Here is a 20,560-nt window from a genome sequence, read left to right as displayed (position 1 = left end):
TTAGTTCTTCCCATAGTTTTTCATCTTTGTGTAATAGCCTGTGACGTCAAGGATTCCTTGAGACAAGTCGTTAATTTCCTTCTGAATTTGATTTAGTTTGGTTCCATTGGTTTGATCATAGCGATCTTCTAACTCTGTCCACAATTCCGCCGCATCATTGGCATATTTTATGCTCTCTGCGATATCCTTAGCAAGGGAATTTAAGATCCACAAAGTGACCATGTCGTCACAACGCATCCACTGACGGAGAGATGGGGAATCTGATTTTGGACGTTTGCACTCACCATTGATGAAGCCTAACTTGTTCTTCACTAAAAGAGCACGTAGGACACTTCTTCTCCAAGATCGATAACCAATACCGTTGAAAGGAGTCGTCACCAACATTGCACTAGGATTATCTGACGGGTGCATGTAAAAAGGGCAATTCGGATCGATGTTGGGCTTAGAAATAGGGGCAGAAGCAGAAGTACTTGAGGCGATGCTGGAATCGTCATTTTGATCGAGAATAGTCATGTGAGAATCAATTTGGGAGAAGAAAAATAGTCAAAATTAGGGCAAAATCGAAAGTATGAAATTCACGAACCAACCGGAATCGAGAAGTAGGATTTGATTGAGCAAAACTCTGATACCATGTTAAGAAAAAGGCACAGAAAACCTCGAGCTCAGACTTGAGCTCCCATGGTGGAACCTAGAAGCTTCGAGAGAGAAGAGTCTAAGAGGAGACAATTTAGAAATAAACTGTGCAAATCTCATTATTTGTTCAATATGTGAGTACATATATACACACGTGGCTCAATACATATAACAAACTAACTAATTGCTAACTAATTGACAGCTAAGCTAATAACAGTAAATGAACTGAGAACATATAAATACATAGCTCAATAGTAGTAAATTCATATTACCGTTCTCACTAATAAAACTTTTACAGATTGTATTAAAATAATCATACATAAAAAAAAAAAAGGAAAAAGGAAAAGACAAACAAGAGAGAGAGAGAGAGAGAGAGAGAGAGAGAGGCATTTGACACTCCAAAGTCCAAACAGTCTAACACAGCCAGCCAGTCAGATTGCGGAGGTGAGTGGCAGAGAAAGGAGGAAGGAGCAAAATCATGGGCATTTCACAGAGCAATAGCAACAATAGAAGAAGAAATCATGCTTATTATTATGCCTACAACCACCCTTCCTCCTACTCTTACTACGATACTCCTTACCATACCCACCCTCCTCCTCCTCCTCCTCCTCCTTTCCCTTTTCCACCTCATCTCCTCCCACCCCCACCACCCTCCTACTCCTACCCCACTACCTGCAACAACTCCACTAACCCTATTGTGGGTAGGTCTTTTTTTGCTCCATATCACAACAACACTGACTGGTCTGGTTCTGGTTCTTACCTGCCTCCTCAGCCTCAGGCTCAAATGGTAGGTGGGTTGGTCACCCCACCTACCCCATCACCCTATGCTGAAACCCAACAAGCCAAGAAAGTTAGGAGTGGTGTCAATGTGCATAAAGATTCCTTAAAGCTTGAGCTTGATGAGCTGAACCCACATCACCATTTGGTTTCTTTTGTCTTTGATGCTCTCTTTGATGGAAAGTAAGTTCTTTTCCTTTGGTTCAAGATTTGATTTTTTATATACTCTGCTTTTCTTAGTTACTGTTGTTACTTGTTAGAAATATGATTTTAATTTTGAACCCAATTGAACTCAGACCCAATGAATTTTGGTACTAACAATAAAAGATGAGATCTCGGTTGAACTCAGAGCAAATGAATTTAGGCTCCTAGAATGAAAGATGAGATCTTTGGTTCATTTTGTGCTTCTCTAGTAAGGAATTGAGATCCTGGCACCTCAAGTTTTATCACCAATGTGTCAATTATGGGATCTTTTTCATAGGAGTGTCTTTACCTCTAGGTGGTCGGAAATTCTATTCTTTTCAAGTAGATCCCAAGATTCTCTTTGTCTTAATGTTAGAGTTAACAGCTAATCCAACTTAGGCAGATTTTTTTTTCTTGTTATGGTACTAATGGATATTGCTTGACTCGTGCGTCGCTCTCTCCGAGACCTTACTTTTGCTAAACAATGAAGTTATACCTGCAGATTCTTTAGAGTATTGTATCTTACTTTGGAATTGGTGAAGTCCATCGGGCTTATGATTAGTGGTCTAAGATTTTATGCTATTATTCGTGTTCCTCATTATTGATCAAGTTTCATTCTTAAAACATCATACTAAGATAAATAGCTCCCATAACTTCGGCAAGATACTGGTCCTGAGTTACCTTTTTCTACTCTAGTGCTTCTTGACTCCAAGAAATGGCAGTAACACAAGAATTTTGAAGCAAGAGCTCTATAAGCAATATTGACTAGTATGGATTAAATTTAACTGTTATTGGTACACATATATTATATCCTGTGTTTGCGAGGAATATTTTTAATTTGATTAAAGATTAATCTCTAGTTTTAGCAAACCCCAATTTGTCTAAATCCAAATTATTGAGTATTGAAACGAAATAGACCCAAATACGGCGCAGCAGATGTAAATGATTCATATAGTTGACCCCAACCAGTTTAAGATTGTGATGTAGTAGTTGTTACTGATGTAATTTCGAGTGTACAAAGTGACTCCTCTTTTGCACCTTCAGTTATCCTTTTGAAAGTATCTTTAACTACTTGATGCCGCTCTGTGGTTAGAAGAGCGCTTGAGATTGTTCTGTGTCAGTTCTCTGTTTTTTATTATTATTATTATTATTATTATTATTTCTTGATAAGCAAGAAAAAACTTTTACTATTAAATTAGCTTGCCAAGAACTAAGATAGTGCTCGACATGTACAAAAGGTCAGCGAAAAATACATTACTTCTATATATTGTAAATTAGCTTGCCGAGCACTATAGCTGTGTCACTGCTCTGTTTTCTATTATTTAATTTAATAGGGGAATTGGCTGCCCTTCTTTCTATGTTTAGCAGTAATGGGGCTGATCCAAGAACGAAGACAGGGTAGAATCATTACAAGAGTAATAGTACAGAAACTGGTGTCTGATTTTCAGTTCAAGTAAAAAACACATTGGGTTTGAGTCTGAGCTCAGAACCTCAACTCACGTTGAATGGATGTGGGAAGATATAAAATCCGAAAGAGATGCATAGTAATCTCTGCTGTATAGTTTCACGTTTGGTTGCTGTTTGTAAATTTTGGTTTTCCCACTTCCGTTGCAATAGATCGAAGTGCTCCAATTTGGCCTCTAAATTATTAAATCCTGATAGATCAATGAATCTGTTAAAATTTACAGACTCAGACTTGTCTTAGCTCACATGAGCTATGCTATTCATTACAGATCAAGAGAGATTGTGGAAACATAGGTTTATGCTAAAAAAGAAAAAAGAAAATGAAAGGAAAAAGGAAAGAAATTAATAGAGGCCTAAAGTTTTTCTCATATAAACCTTGTAATGGTCATGTAGCTGCATTGCTTTATCCATTTAGTGACACGGTATATTATGCAAATTTTAAAATTGATTAAGATACTCTCATTGAGAGAATTAAGTTTATTTCACTCGGACTATATTATATGACTTTCTTCTCTTTAGTTCTTTTTAACTTATATACAAGTTTTCATTTGAATTTAGCATGATGAATTTGTTGTAAACAAATTACTTAGCATTAGAATAAAGTGGATCTAATTGAGCAGAATGGATACTGAAGATTCATATAGTCTATTCCAACTAATTTGGGATTCAGTCCTTGTTGGCTTTTTGTTTACTACGCGCCGTTTCTTTCTTATAAAAGTTTATAATTGAAATGTTGTTTGCCTTCAAGTACACATGGTCCATTCTTGAACTCTGTTCTTTTGTTTTCTTTGTTCTAATGAATTTGAAAATCAACAAAGGGGTACATTACTTGAATCATGTTTCTAAATTTTGATAATCTAAATGCTCTATTTTCTTCTCACCATCATCACTTGGTTTCTGAGTTTGACCATTAAAGGAATTTGATTGAAGATTTTTTTAGTGGAAAAGAGTTTCATATTGAAGTTTCAAACCAAAAAGGGAGATAGAAGATGAGAAAGGGGAAGATCCATTCAAGATGGCCGAATTTTCCAGCAAGTTGAGAGAAGAAAATCCCCATCCTCCTTTTTCTTCTTCGAACAACTAGCTGGACCTGTTTGAAAAAAAAAGAGGAAAAAGAAGAAGAAGAAGAAGAAAGAATAAGAAGCAGATTTGAAGAAATGGCAAGAGAACAGGAAGAGGGAGAAAGGGAGGGGTTGGGGTGAGCGAGTAGAAGGGGTTGGGAAGATGAGGACTGTAAAGAGGAGGGAGCCCACTTGTTATAGATAGTGAAATAATGAAGTAATAAGGAAGAAAATGTGCCCACATTATCAATTTGGGGCTTCAAACGTGGAGTCCGGAACCAAAGTAATAACAAATTGAACTCAAGCAACCAAAATAGGTGGAAAAGAGGGGTGAACTAATGTATATATAGCGCATGAAATACATGCGCTATACGTTAACTGTGTCAATTATCTCGTTAAGGTATAGCACATGTATTTCATGCGCTATACGCTTCCTTTTTACTGTCCAAATTTTTTGCCTATCTGATTCACTGTCCTGATAATTCATTGGTATAGCGCATGCAATACATGCGCTATATGCTCATTTTCCGACTTTTGAATCACAACCCTGATAATTGTACCACAAAGCACCTATTGTATGCACATTTTTCAGGTGCCAAAGGCACTTGTAGTTGCTTACTTAAGTCGGATGTCCATTCCTGAAGAAGTCATTCTTGAGTAAATTTGAACATAATTTGCCTTTATTCTTCCTCATCATATATATTTCTCTTCATCTTCATCAATCTATACAAAGTTCCCTTTGAATCTTTCTACGATGACCGATGAGCAAAGAGTTATTTCATTGAATATTACACACAAACCATTACAAACAACTGTACCTAACAAACACACTACTACAAACACTAATAGTATGCCTGATAAATGCCAATGTTGGATGAACCATCACCACGAGCTTAATTGCAACCGCGGCCCAAACCCACTGTATGGCACTTACGGCGATCGTGCCCTAGTTGGGCACATAGATCACATTTATGGGTATATACACTGTCCGCAACATCCATTTGGTCCGCGTTCTTTTTTACACTCTCCTGCGTCTCAAAACTGACTTGTTACAAACCATTGCAAATGGTTTATGTGGCCAATAAAAATCAGTTGCCAGTGGTTGGAAGTGTCCACTATAGGTGCTTGCATACGCAGCCACACTATATTCTCTATCAATGTACCTCGTCGTTGCAAATCCAGTATGCTGAAAGCACTTCATGGCATGGGAGCATGGCATGTGATAAATCGTCCATTTATAGCAGGAACATAACCGCGTACTCTCATTGATGGAATGAGTATTATTACCACGACTTTGATGCAAACTGGTTCGAACTTCAAAAATATTTCGATCACTACAGTATTAAACATATGTATGCCACTGTGACCGCTCCTATAACGTTCAAACCATTGCATCGGTTTTGGCATAAATTGGACACCCCTTTTAACCAAAGATGATGCGCTGCGCGATCTATCAACGAATCGCTCTACCAGTTGCTTGAATGACATCCGCACCATGGCAAGGACTACAGTCCACAGGGAGACTTTAACAATCCATTGAAGGACTCTGAGACATTCATAGTTAAAATTCTCCATCTTCTGCCACCATCCTTATGCTGAGTCCATTTCTCCACATTAGTATTAGCCAACCAAGGATAAGCTCGTTCGTCTTCCTGCTTAATCAATTCCATCCGCATCAGGAATTTTCTTTCTTGATGATTTGTTGCAGCCATCCACATTAGATCATGCAACCTCTTGCTCGAAAAAGCCCGCTGGAAGTTGGCCTTCAAGTGCCTAACACAGTAACGGTGGTAGCTGTATGGCTCCTTTCATTCATCTAAAGCACACACAAAACTTAAAATCCCAGCATGACGAACATATATTAGACAAATACCTGAACGTTGTCTCACGACGTGCCCATTCAAGTGGGTTAGCAACCATGTCCAAGTCTCGTGACTCTCATTGGCACAAATAGCAAAGGCGAGGGGAAATATTTGGCCATTAACATCTACCCCAACTTCAATCCACATCTTTATATCGTACTTCCCGTACACGTGTGCCGTCTATGGAGATTACCGGCCGACAATGAAAAAAACCATTGATGGATGTTTTAAATGCCCCAAACACATGTTTGAAGATGTTTTCTCGAATGTTAGGACGTTGGTCGTGCTTTCATTCAATAACTGTCCCTGGATTAAAGTGTTGCAAAGCAGCCACGTACCCCGGTAGAGCCGCACAAGATGCATCCTAGTTGCCGTAAACAATCTTCAACACACGTTTACACCTGTGAAATGCCTTTATTTTGGTAATGTTAGACCTATATACCTGCGCAACTGATGTTATGCAATCTTTCACCTTGTAGTTTGTGGACGATTCAATGTGTGGAATCAAGACAAGGGAAATTAAATCAATGTTCAAGTTAATGTGCCCATATTACATGTATGCTTGCTAATGTATTTCCCAACCGCCCACATATTAGTTTCCAACTTTCTCCAACGAAGCATCCACTTACAACCTTGGGTATGTTATTGTTGTTGATTCGTACCCCGCTAGTCTTACTGTAGGTGGAGTCTGCATATATGGAGCATGCTCAGTGTTGGCATCATGCTCCATTGTCGAATTTGGTTCCTTATTGTCACTCTCATATGTGAAGGGTGCTTCATTGCCTGACTCATCAGCGTTTGTTGTCACTGTCATCTTCCTCACTTCCGTGCATCTGCCATATCCTGATTCAGAATATCGTCATCGCCCAACTGATTTAGGACAAGACCTTCATGTTGCTCATTTTTCATACACAAACAATCGAATAATTAATATTTTGTACATCTCAAAACAATTTATTAACTTTAACGCTTAAACCTACCATTCATTATTTGTAGATCGCACATGATGTAGTCTCCCGGATGGAACATCATTATCCATCGTTCCAAAACTAGGAAAATTCCCAAGATTATCAAATTGCTGATGACTTGAGAATGCCTCCAAAAATAGGTAGATTCCCACAGTTGGTTTGTTCATAACTAGTAAAATGCATATCTAGTCGGTAACCCCTATAAAGGAAACATATATTATTATCATACACATGAAACAAGTTTTTACACTACAACAAAGTAAGTATTTGTCACTCGGCCTGTGAATTATGTAAACTTGTTGACCCTCCATGCTGCTGCATTTGCGAGAAGTTGTGTCTTCGCTCCTCGTTAAGCCGTGGAGATACGTTTAGATCAGGCCGGACCGGTGTTGTCAAAAGCGAAAAGCTCTAAAAAGCGCTCTAGGTCTATTGAGGCTTTAAGCGTAAAGTGCAATTAAAATGTGGGCTTTAGTAAAATAAGGCGCAATGATGAAAAAAATAAATATATATGTAATTCAAGAAGAAAGAGTAACAAATTCACTCATAATGTTTGACTTAACAGCTGATACACTTATTTTTTAATTATTATTGTTGTTTAGTACTGCTCTATTCAAGATGGAACTTATGGGCAATAAGGCACACGCCTTAATGCTTTGCTTACATTGAAGCGCAGCTTAAGCGAGGCGAAGCGTGCTCCCTGAGCTTTTCTGAGTTTTAGGGCTTAAGCGCGCCTTAAATGAGCCTTTGACAACACTAGGCCAGACTCTTTCATAGGGAACCTGTTCTGATAAAACAGCTCCGAAAACACCTCCAGATGGTTGAGCGTTAGCCTTAGTTTGCGGAATATTAGTCATGTTGACATTTTCAGACTTTACATACATTTCCACCATGCTTATCACAAGAACATCCTTGTGTTCATCCGGAATACTTAAAAAGTCTTGCAGAGTTTCATCGTCATCGATGTTAAACTCGGCATAACAAGCCACACCTTGTGAAGTAAGCGAATACGGATATCTTAAGGTTACCTTAAGATTCATCGAACGTTTGCTCACACGCATTCTTTTACAAATAAGATATATCAATGTGAGTGGCAACTTAACAATACTTTGTGGAGAACAACTATATTGTACCTAGTTATTCTCCACCGCAGTCTCGCCGCCCCAATATAACGCAACCCTAACTCTTTGCTCATCGGTCATCGTAGAAAGATTCAAAGAAAACTTTGTATAGATTGATGAAGATGAAGAGAAATATATATAATGCCGAAGAACAAAGGAAAATTAGGTTCAAATTTACTCAAGAATGGCTTCTTCAAGAATGGACGTCCGACTTTAGTAAGCAACTAAAAGTGCCTTTGGCACCTGAAAAATGTGCATACGATAGGTGCTTTGCGGTACAATTATAAGGGTTTTGATTCAAAAATGAGCATGTAATACATGCGCTATACCAATGAATTATCAAGGCAGTGATCAGATAGGTAGAAAACTTGGACAGTAAAAAGGAAGCGCATAGCACATGAAATGCATGCGCTATACCTTAACGAGGTAACTGACCCCGTTAACGTATAGCACATGTATTTCATGCGCTATATATACATTCGTTCACCCTTTTTTCCCACCTATTTTGGTTGCTTGAGTTCAATTTGTTACCACTTTGGTTCCGGACTCTTCAAACGCTTGTGTTTTTTATATTTAATTTTTTTTCCATATCAGCTTTTACAGTGATATTATTTCAAGTCAAAATAAGAATAGGTGGGTAATGGGTCGCCCGTAAAGTATCAGCGTGTAAATGACTTTCCTAGCAACTTATGTATTTTCCCAATAAGTATTCATAAATAGTCATAGAGGTAATGAAAAAGCTCATTCAAAGTTGTGATTCTCATGTTTGGGCCCTAAATATCTTTACCATTGTGAATCCTTCTTCTATTATGTTGTTAAGCCACACTTCTCCTTTAATTTGCCTTCTTCTCTTTCATTTGTTTTCTTGACTTGAAGCATTTCTGTATCTCTAGTTACAGTGCTAAGGCCTTTGGAGTTTCTAAGTCGTCTCTGATGTGCAAAAAGTGAAGTGTGATCCGCATTTGTGCAACATTGTTAAAGTGGAAATGTCTCTTAGATCATCCGTTATTGAGTAGTTTTCTGAAGCACTGTTTAGCTCTTCTGCCATTAATATAGTCTGTCATTTTGGTTCTCCTCCAGATGTGCCATGTTCTCTGGGTATGACATACATGGCTTGCTGTAGTAGCAACTTATCCAATAAAGATTATTGTCTGTTATCTTCTTACTTCATCAAAAAAAGGATCATTGTCTGTTAAGAGAGGATTGTGTCTTAACATCTTTCTGGTCCGAGATGTCATTAAGGAATATAAGTTAATGATGTTGATAGACGTAGAGGCACCATTTCCATGGATGTAATTTTCTGTTGTGTGTGTGTCTGGATATGATAAAACTCAACCACACCAAACCCCCTACCTCCAACAATAGCCTTTCCCTTGGTGATTCGATCCCACCAACCTTATGGTTGTAGGTAGAGAGTTCTTACCACTAGGTTATCCCTCTCTTGCTTGGATATAAATTTTATTTTAATTCTTATGGTTGCTTTGTTATGGTAACAAGGCAACCAAGTGAGCAAAGGTTCAGCATCAGTTAAAGTCATCTTTACACCAAAAATGAAAAGACAGTATACCGTTCATCTTAATTCTCTGTACAGGCTGCCTCTGTCTTAAAAACACCTTCTTCCCCCCTCTCCCCCCTCCCCCCAAATTATTGAAAATGAAAATAGTGAAAACAACTAACACTTGAAGGAAACTTAATTTTGGAGCAATAACTTTAGAATGATTTGATCTATCTGGCTCATATTTATCTTTGGTCCAACAGTGATAACAACACGATAGGGGTCCAAGAATTACTAAAAAAATCAAGAAACATCAAGAAATATGCGGAAGCTAAATAAAATAAAGAAACAAAAAAGAAGACAGAAATTAAAGATAGAGTTTCTTGAATTCAAGAATTCTATTCTTGAAGTTGAATCATCATCATCAACCCAGTAGTAATCCCACTAGTGGGGTTTGGGGAGGGTAAAGTGTACGCAGACCTTACCCCTACCCGGGGTAGAGAGGCTGTTTCCGGGAGACCTTCGGCTCAGAGACAAGATCTGTAACAACACAGAAACCAGACCAATATAATCAACACCGTAAGAGACAACAAATAAGTGGAAGGGCAATAAGTATGTCAATAATAAAATTGAAAAATTATGGAAATAAAAATCATGTGATGAACAACAAACGCTAGCAGACCTAGACCAAACTCTATCAGACTAGCTGGAAAAATGCTCAACTACCCCCTAACCTACAACCCTAATGCTCGACCTCCACATCTCCCTATCCAGGGCCATGTCCTCGAAAATCTGAAGTTGCGCCATGTCTTGCCTGATCACCTCGCCCAAATACTTCTTAGGTCGCCCTCTACCTCTTCTCATATCTGTCAAAGTCAATCGTTCACACCTCCTAACCGGGGCCTCTAGGCTCCTCCTCCGCACGTGCCCGAACCATCTAAGCATCGCTTCCCGCATCTTGACGTCCATGGGAGCCACGCCCACCCTCTCCTGAATATCTTCATTCCTAATCTTATCCAGCCTAGTGTGCCCACACATCCATCTCAACATCCTCATTTCGGCTACTTTCATCTTCTGGATATGAGAATTCTTGACTGGCCAACACTCAGCTCCATACAACATGGCCGGTCTAACCACCGCTCTATAGAATTTACCTTTAAGTTTCAATGGCACCTTCTTGTCGCACAGGACTCCAGACGCTAACCTCCATTTCATCCACCTCACCCCGATACGGTGCGTGACATCCCCGTCGATCTCCCCGTCTCCCTGGATAATTAACCTTAGATACTTGAAACTCTCTCTCTTAGGGATGACTTGCGAGTCAAGCGTCACCTCCATGCCCGCTTCCCCCGACCCCTCGCTGAACTGACACTCCAAATATTCCGTCTTGGTCCTACTCAACTTGAAACCTTTAGCCTCCAGGGCCTGCCTCCATACCTCCAGTCTCTCATTCACGCCGCCTTTTGTCTCATCAATCAGAACTATATCATCAACGAACAATATACACCATGGCACCTCCCCTTGAATATGGTGTGTCAGTGCGTCCGTCACTAGAGCAAATAAAAACGGGCTGAGCGCAAATCCTTGGTGTAACCCCATAACCACCGGAAAAGGCTCTGAGTCCCCTCCCACAGTCTTTACCCGAGTCTTAGCTCCATCATACAAATCCTTTATTGCACTAATATAAGCTACCGACACACCTTTCACCTCCAGGCATCTCCAAAGAACGTCCCTAGGGACCTTGTCATACGTCTTCTCTAGATCAATAAATACCATGTGCAAATCCCTCTTCTTATCTCTGTACTGTTCCACCAACCTCCTGATAAGGTGGATAGCTTCCGTTGTAGAACGACCTGGCATGAACCCGAACTGGTTATCTGATATTGACACCGCCCTCCTTACCCTCCCTTCCACCATCTTTTTCCAAACTTTCATGGTATGACTTAGTAACTTAATACCCCTATAGTTGTTACAATTCTGGATATCCCCTTTGTTCTTGTACAGCGGGATCATCGTACTCCACCTCCGCTCATTAGCTAACGAAGAACTAGTCGCCTTTGGTAGAGACTTAAAAACAAGAGATAGATTGTGAAACCCGACCCTTTAGAATAACAAGAACAACAATAAGCCTAAACTTATCACCTTTCTTGAATACCTAGAAGTGATCTAAGATTTCGAAAAGGGTTTAATCTTACCACCTTAAGTTGAGTCTTGAAGGTTGAAGAATAAATCCAAGAGTAGCCACACACACAAGAGAGTAAGAAAAATCTCACAATTTTTATTGATATTGCCTATAATAATCTCCAATCTAAAAACAAAGAAGACACCCCTTTATATAGAGAGGGGGTCACGAAATTCCTTCCTAAAAACAAGGAAATAAAGTCCTAAACTACTTTGGACAACAAGTCCAAATACCTTAGGAAAAGGAAAAAATACTAGGAAACAAAAACCAAGTCAATCTTGGAAAGTAACTCCAACAATCTTAGGAAAAGGAAAACATAACCTTAACTACCTAGGAAAGCAATAAATTCAGTACCAAAATATATGGAAATAAGTTAAAACTAATCTAGGATAGAATCTTGAAAGTTCCAAACCAATCATGGATAGGATCTTGGAAATCTTGAAGGCAACTTGGCACTAACTTCTATCGCGCCTATTGAACCTTTCTTGGGAAGCAAGTAAGTCCTTTTTATGTTATAAAAACGTGGCTTCATGTAGGACTTATTGGGCTGCAAGTTTGGACACATTTTAGGTGCCAAATAGGTCCAACAGTGGCCTGATTTGGACCTTCTTCAGAGGATGTCTCTTGGGATCTAATCCACCTCTTCTTGGAAATGAATTTGGACCATAAAATAATTATAACACCTAGACAACTCATATCCTTTATCCTTGAACTCTTCCTCCTAACTAATAATTTTTGTATTCGCTCCTGAAATCCAATGACCTTGTTTTACAACCTTATAGCTTGAGATCTTGTTAAAGGCCCCCTTTGAGATTCTAAAGCTTCATCCTTATCCTTAAATAGAGTTGAGCTTCCCAGGATGCTATCATTCCCCTCTTCTTGAAGAAAATTCGTCCTCGAATTTTGACCTTGCAAGAAAGAGAAGACAGACACTAGTAAATGGCATCCACTAATCTGAAAAATGGTAGGAATAAAACAAGATAGTGACCATGTGTCCACTTAATCCAATTAAGCCTAATAGGTGTAAATACTCCCTTATAAAGCATATGGACATCATCATCCCAATAAAATTTATGCCTACGTAGATTAGTACAATAAAAACCTCTTAGATGCACTATGTAATGAAACTTGCAATTCGATCTTGTCAATAAGGTAGTCCAAACATGTGCATGCCGAAGAAATTACAAAAGATTGACCATGCATCCATTTAATACAAGTATCTCTATCACATGTATCAAATAAGATACTTTTATGATATAGCCAAATATCAATTACAAATCCTATGGATTCTTCTACATCTAAGCTATTCAAATAAGTACATAAATTCTCAAGAAGGTTAGAAGAACCCATAATTCCCAAAATAAAAGTTTTAATACATTCAAGCTCATGATTATAACTCTCCCCAATAATATACCAAACATCAATGGATTCTAAACAATTGCTCAAACTATCACAGAAAGAGTCATAGATAGGTTCATGAAAATGTATTTGATCAGTAGCGTCACAACAATCATGCATATCCTCATTACCCAACAAGAATGACTCCCCATCACACAACAAAAATCATATTCTAGCAATTTATCGCTTGAAAACTCATTAGACACTTGAATAAGAGAAGAAAAAATATTTAACTCGTTCGCAAGCCTTTTCTCATAAATTTCATGTCTCTTTCCACCAAGTTGGAATACATAATCATCTATGTTATACTCAATTTCAAAAGGAAGAAAATTACTTTTGCACTTGAACTTAGATATTACAGTTAATGACTTAATATGCATCAAAATATCATCATCCACAAAAATAATAAAGTCACCAACATAAGAATTAAGAGTATAGTTCATTACCTCCAAAAATACCTTAGGTGTTCTAGAAAGGCCTAGAATGTGAATAAACCAATTGTACATACCATACTTGGACTTATTTACTAATGGAACAACATCACCTTGTATTCTTTTATGCAATGATTCCAGCTTAGCAATGGCTTTAGGAAACTCCATGTCATAAACTTGTAAATAAGAATTAAACCAAGCTTTTATCTTCCACCATCCAACATGAATTGATTTCGCCTAATTCATGTTGGAATCCAATTGGATCCTTTGCCATCATTTCTCTTTCTTGCGCCTCACCTCCCCTTTCAAAAGGTCTTTCAACACGTGGCTGCACAAAATCACAAGAACTAAAACAAGAATGAGTTAATGGGTTAGGAAGTAAAGAAAGTTTGTTCTTGCTTACACTCTCTTTGGCTTTTATCACAAAACTAACTTTTTCCTCACCCTTAGCCTCTTTTCTCTCACTAAAGTTTTTTTCTTTTTCTTCACTCAAACCCTCTTGTTTTTCTTTCTCTACCTCACAGACTTTTGTTATCTCATTGCCTTCTCTCTTTTCTTTTCCCTCAAGCTCACTCTTTTTCTCACTTGACATTCCATTCTCTTCACTAAACACAACCTCTCTTTTTTCCTCTCTTGGGATGTCGACATGCACTCCCTTACTCCTCTCATTCTTTTCTCTCTCATATTTTTTCATATTCTCTTTAACAGTCTTTTGATCTTCATAAATTTGTGAGGGAATCAAAGGTCCAAGAATGAGTTTCTTTCCGTTAACCTCAAAAGAGTATCTATTTTTTTCATGCTATATGAAGCTCTTCTGTAGACATACCATGGTTTTCCCAACAAGATATGATAATTATTCATGGGAATCACATCACACCAAATTGCATCCTCGTACCTACCAATAGAGAATAGTAATAACACTCTTTTATCTACCTTTATCCCTCTTAATATGTAGGGTTCAATATGCTCAACACAATGCAAGTTCAATTTCTCAACCATATAAGTGCTAATTGAGTTATAGCCAAACTCTTTGTCAATTCTAAGGGCACAAATCGCAGACATCACTTTAGCTCTTGTTTGAAAAATAACTTTACCATTGTCTTCCTTCCATTCGGTCTGCAAGTTCGACTTTTCAAGTTGTTGAGTCATAGCTCGCCTCCTCTCTTGCCTTTTTCCACTCAAAGCAACTCTTGGTCGTTAATCTTTAGATTTATTAATAAACCTTAATCTTCAAGAACTAGGATCCCCTCTTCTGGTTTCCTTTCTTGATTTGAAAACCAAATAATACTTGAATTTTGAAATAATAATGAACTATTCACGTTTTGTTTTTTTGGGCTGATTTTTTTTTTTTTTTTGGTTTTATTTTTTTTTGCTCAAGAACCTCCCAAGATTATCAAGATTGAAATCTTGATTAGCCTATGCTCTGATACCACTTGATAACAACACGATAGGGGTCCAAGAATTACTAAAGAAAATCAGTCAAGAAATATGCGGAAGCTAAATGAAAATAAAGAAACAAAAAAGAAGACAAAAATTAAAGATAGATTGAATTCAAGAAAGAGTTTCTTGAATTCAAGAATTCTATTCTTGAAGTTGAATCCTAACAACAACAATTAGCTAAGGAAAAACTAATCGCCTTTGGTAGAGACTTAAAAACAAGAGATAGATTGTGAAACCCGACCCTTTAGAATAACAAGAACAACAATAAGCCTAAACTTATCACCTTTCTTGAATACCTAGAAGTGATCTAAGATTTCGAAAAGGGTTTAATCTTACCACCTTAAGTTGAGTCTTGAAGGTTGAAGAATAAATCCAAGAGTAGCCACACACAAGAGAGCAAGGAAAATCTCACAATTTTTATTGATATGGTTTATAATAATCTCCAATCTAAAAACAAAGAAGACACCCCTTTATATAGAGAGGGGGTCACAAAATTCCTTCCTAAAAACAAGGAAATAAAGTCCTAAACTACTTTGGACAACAAGTCCAAATACCTTAGGAAAAGGAAAAAATACTAGGAAACAAAAACAAGTCAATCTTGGAAAGTAACTCCAACAATCTTAGTAAAAGGAAAACATAATTTTAACTACCTAGGAAAACAATAAATTCAGTACCAAAATATATGAAAATAAGTTAAAACCAATCTAGGATAGAATCTTGAAAGTCCCAAACCAATCATGGATAGGATCTTGGAAATTTTAAAAGCAACTTGGCACCAACTTGTACCCAACTTCTATCACGCCTATTGAACCTTTCTTGGGAAACAAGTAAGTCATTTTTATGTTATAAAAATATGGCTTCATGTAGGACTTATTGGGCTGCAAGTTTGGACATATTTTAGGTGCCAAATAGGTCCAACAGTGGTCTGATTTGGACCTTCTTCAGAGGATGTCTCTTGGGATCTAATCCACCTCTTCTTGGAAATGAATTTGGACCATAAAATAATTATAACACCTAGACAACTTATATCCTTTATCCTTGAGCTCTTCCTCCTAACTAATAATTTTTGTATTCGCTCCTGAAGTCCAATGACCTTGTTTTGCAACCTTTTAGCTTGAGATCTTGTTAAAGGCCCCCTTTGAGATTCTAAAGCCTCATCCTTATCCTTGAATAGAGTTGAGCTTCCTAGGATGCTATCAAGTAGGGCCCAAGGGTGTGGCCTAATAGTCAATGAAGTAGGTGCAAACCTTGGAGACTAGGGTTCAAATCCCAGCGGAGACAAAAACACTAGGTGATTATTTCCTATTTGCCTAAGCCTTGGTTGGTAGAGTTTCCCGATACCTGTGCTAGTGGGAGATAGCAGGCACTTGGTGCAAACCAAACACATGTTTTATATTATACCCTATATGTATCCTATTTTTAGTCCAATGAACCAAACATCTACCAATAAAACTATATCCACTAAGTAATCCCGTCATTATTTAATCCCCTTATTATAATCCCGATATAACTTTGTTCACCAACCAAATGACCCATTAGTGTCTCCCTTGGTGTATAAATAGTAAGGCCAACTGGCTGTTTATTGAAATATTATGACATGGTATGATTGTTGGAAAGTTTGCAGTAAATTTCTACCAGATATACAAAGTGAATTCTCAAAGCTTTGAATGAGAGAACAAGTAAATTATTATTGCTAGCCACAACATTCATAAGGTATCGTTGTGTCATGGGAGCGTACTTGTCTAAACTCATCAGTAAACTACATGTGAGCGCAATTAACACACTAAAAAGAGCGATCCAGTCATGCCTCGAAACCTTGACTCTCACTCTTGTTCATATGAACCATCATCCTCCATAAATACTACCAAAATATGCATCCTTCACTCTCACTCTGGTAATACTTTTGAATTTTCAACTAATAGAAGCTTTCCTCATAGCTCTTCAGGGTTCAGAAGCTCTTTCTTATTTTTGTCTCTATAAAACAACTGTTGGGACTAAAGGAAATTCGAATATTTCTGCATCTTGCTCAGTGGCATCACATCGTGGCTCTAGATATCATGTTTCTAGAGTAACTCTTGATTAGTCTGTAGCCCTTCAAGTCTTGGGAAGAGAAATTCCTTGAGGTGTTTATCTCGTTCGCTGGAATTAAAGAGGATTGAGGCTTACACCTTTAAATCTAATGAAGGCATCATTTAAATGTTGGGGATGGACCACCCACAGAAGGACTTTTGAGTTTTACACCCACAAGTTATGGACAGAGAAGAATGCTCAGTATTTTTACACAAAAAACAGCCTAGCTGTTTTGTATTTTAAACTGCATAAAAGATTGGCACCTAAGGTGTTCCTTTTGGTCAAGATTTTTCAATTCGAAAGCAGTTTTTTCAAGATTTTTCATCTCTGCTTGCATCATTATGTGTTTGTAGTTTACACATATGTCAAGGTGTTGTCATCAATGTTGTACAAGATTCTTCTTATATAATTCTTATGCATATGAGTGCGAATCCACTTTAATCTTTATACGGAATCAATCTTCTCATTTATGCATATACTAGAATTGCGTGATAAAAGTAAAAGATTATGTCCAATTTGAAGCGATCTCAATTGATCCCTCGTTGCTGCTCAAAGGAACAGTAATATCGCCAATAAGGCCTCATGCTACCACTGTGATCAGAAAGAGAAAGATATGGAGCTTGTAGGCAAAAGTCAAATATTGATAGAAACTTTGGACCAGGAAAAAAAAGGAAAATTGATCAAATGGAACATAACCTTTTGGAGTTGCCATGCCCCCCTATTTTTTACTATTCATATGGGAAATTACTAAGTGGTACCCAGAAACATATTTTGGTCACGATGTTCTGTGTAAGTTGTCTTTATTACATTTCAGAGATTTAGGGAATGTCTTTATGTATTCCTTTTAGTGATCAGGTAAGAATATGTTATATTCATTAACATAAGGAAATATGTCTTGCTGTTATTCAAAGTTGGAACTAAAAATGTCAAAAAGAGTTTAGCGGAAATACTTACTGGAGAAGTATTTATAATCTGCCATGTCTCATTCTCTATAATTGGGTTTTATATATTAGTCAGATAGTGAAGAACTGCTTGAGCCTCAGAAGAAACAATGTAGTGTCGCGTAATTTTGTGGTGCTTCACTTTGCAGAGGTGAAGTGGTGTTCATATAATTTGATTTAAGGTAGTATGTGGTGTTATATTCAGTGGGAATTATGCGCTCCAAATTGGCAGGAGCAACAGTAGATACTAGTTGTCCTATAGCTTACAGATAGACTATCTTATTGTTGAATCCTTGATGTTTAGATCATGAACTGATTACTCTTCTTTCTCTTTTACCCCTTTCTTTGTACAGCATCACAGTGTTTTATTTTGTCAAGGAAGAGCCTCATTGCAGATTTGTTCCATTATATCCCCACGTCCATGTACCTATAACAATTCCTTTCCAGAGAGGACTTGGACAGAAATTTCGTCAGCCTTCTGGGACGGGCATTGACTTGGGCTTCTTTGAAATGGACGATCTCTCCGAACTGTCATCAGAAAACAGTGTTTTTCCCCTTGTAATTACTGCTACAACCTGCCTTCCATCTTTTTTAACAGAGGATCATGTTAGCAATACTCAGCCTAAAACGTCCCTCCATATGCAAATTAGTCAAGCTGTACTGGAGAAGGATAATGAAGGGGCTTTCAGAGTGAGAATCATTCGGCAGATTTTATGGGTTGACAATGCTCGCTATGAGCTGCATGAGTTATATGGAATTGGAAACTCTGGCCCCGGTTATGAGAACGATGGCTCAGGCAAGGAGTGTGTAATATGCATGACTGAACCCAAAGATACAGCAGTGCTTCCATGCCGACATATGGTGAGAACCACTAAACTCTGTCCTGCTTTTTGAATAAGCACGTAACTGCTGCATTTGCATTTCTTGCTCAATGTGGATTTCTTTTTTAGTGTAATGCACTAAACTAGCCTGTGCACATTAAATTATTCAATTCCAACATGTACGCATAAATGTAAGTCAATTTGCATATCTCCACCCATCCTTTAGGAACCTATTGCGACCTCCATTTCGCCTGCTTTATTTTTTCCATATTCTCTTTTCTGGATAAGAATTTTTGAGTTAATGATAAACTTTCATTGATTTGTAGTGCTCAAACTTTCACTACTGTCTGAGCTACTCATTTAGTTTCCAGTTGTAGATCAATTGTCCATATCAAACTTAAATGTAAAAAGTAGCTCAGACATACTTATTCCAATGATGGTTGATAATGCTGGTTTTTCTTTGAATGTAAATCATTTTCTGCCGCATTTCCAGCTATAACAAAATTCTCTCTTCATCCTGTATCATTTCTGTAATTGGAAGATATTGAGATAGAAGATTGATGTGAATGGCTGTCAACTAGTAGTTACTCAAGATACAGAAATGGGTTGGCTCACTTACATTTTTACATATAAAAGTCTCTGAGATGCTCTAATGGGTTCTATTTTCGGCTTTTAGATCTTAGTTGCTCTTTATTGATTGAAAACTTTCATGTTGTCCAGTGCATGTGCAATGGATGTGCAAACACATTGAGACTTCAGTCAAACAGATGTCCAATCTGCCGGCAACCTTTTGAAGAGCTCTTAGAGATCAGGATTAACAATGGTGATACCGATGAGTGAGCATTTCCTTGCAGAAAAACAAAGTAGCGAGCCTAATCTCAGTCATACGCGTCTTCTGTTTTCAATTCGTAAATGTTTGTCACTATATAGTTGTAAATCTTACCATACGTGTCTTCCTGGCCAATCGTTTGTTTTCATTGGCCAACTATTTGTTCATTCCTTGTGTTATACTGCATTGTAAATATAATAGCTTAGGCCAACGGCCCGGATGAGTTTGTTTCACTATTTACTTAGTAGCTAAGTGGCTCTGCTGCTCTGGAAATATGGTGCATGAGCACATTCAGGATTGTAACAATCCTCTGACTAAAGCTAACATTCTTCTTTACCTTTCCAAATGTGTCCTACTTTTGAATTTTCCTACCATTGCTTGCAGATTCAGTTATTGGCAACCTTTTAGGTTTTTTATTACAAAGGATGGTTATTCAAACTTTGAACATTCTAGACATATATTTCTTTGCAAACTTCCAAAAAAGGGTGGTTGGGAAAGAATATTTGACATGGAAGTTAGCAGTAAGCAAGACAAATATGTGCAGCATCTCAAAAAGCTTCTGTGGGGTTTTCTGAAAGTGAGAAGATATACACAGTACATTTATAGCTTTTTTGTATCTTAGTTCAAACTTTGTAGATATGCAATGCAGTGGCTTCTCTTTGGGGACCATAATACATAGTTTTTTGAGTCTTGAAGATTACATTTCTGTGGCTACTTGATTCAGTTTTTGTCTCTTGAAGATGACACTTCTCTGGCTGCTTCATTGTGTTTTCATACATACTTTGAACCTCAAAAATGTGTTTGTGCTTTCCAAAATGAGTTTCTCAAAAACCAAAAAAGTGATTTTGACCACTTTTTAAAAATGTTCATATTTTTTTCCTCACTTA

At 37.7% G+C, this 20,560-nt stretch overlaps 2 protein-coding genes across 2 annotated transcripts; one reads left to right on the top strand and one right to left on the bottom strand.

Moving 5' to 3' along the window:
- Positions 1-513, bottom strand: LOC104110941 (uncharacterized). Its single transcript, XM_009620513.1, has one exon. The coding sequence runs from the start codon at positions 511-513 to the stop codon at positions 1-3; it is 513 nt and encodes a 170-aa protein (XP_009618808.1).
- Positions 514-987: 474 nt separating this feature from the next.
- LOC104110939 (probable E3 ubiquitin-protein ligase LUL4) lies at positions 988-20,019 on the top strand. Its single transcript, XM_009620512.4, has 3 exons — positions 988-1,593; positions 18,377-18,884; positions 19,565-20,019. Exons 1-3 carry the CDS (start codon positions 1,112-1,114, stop codon positions 19,682-19,684), a joined length of 1,110 nt encoding a protein of 369 aa, XP_009618807.1. The 5' UTR covers positions 988-1,111; the 3' UTR covers positions 19,685-20,019.
- The last annotated feature ends 541 nt before the right edge of the window (positions 20,020-20,560 follow it).

This window comes from Nicotiana tomentosiformis, chromosome 9 (assembly GCF_000390325.3).
Source record: "Nicotiana tomentosiformis chromosome 9, ASM39032v3, whole genome shotgun sequence".
Lineage (NCBI taxonomy): Eukaryota > Viridiplantae > Streptophyta > Magnoliopsida > Solanales > Solanaceae > Nicotiana > Nicotiana tomentosiformis.
This window is presented reverse-complemented; position numbering and strand designations above follow the sequence as displayed.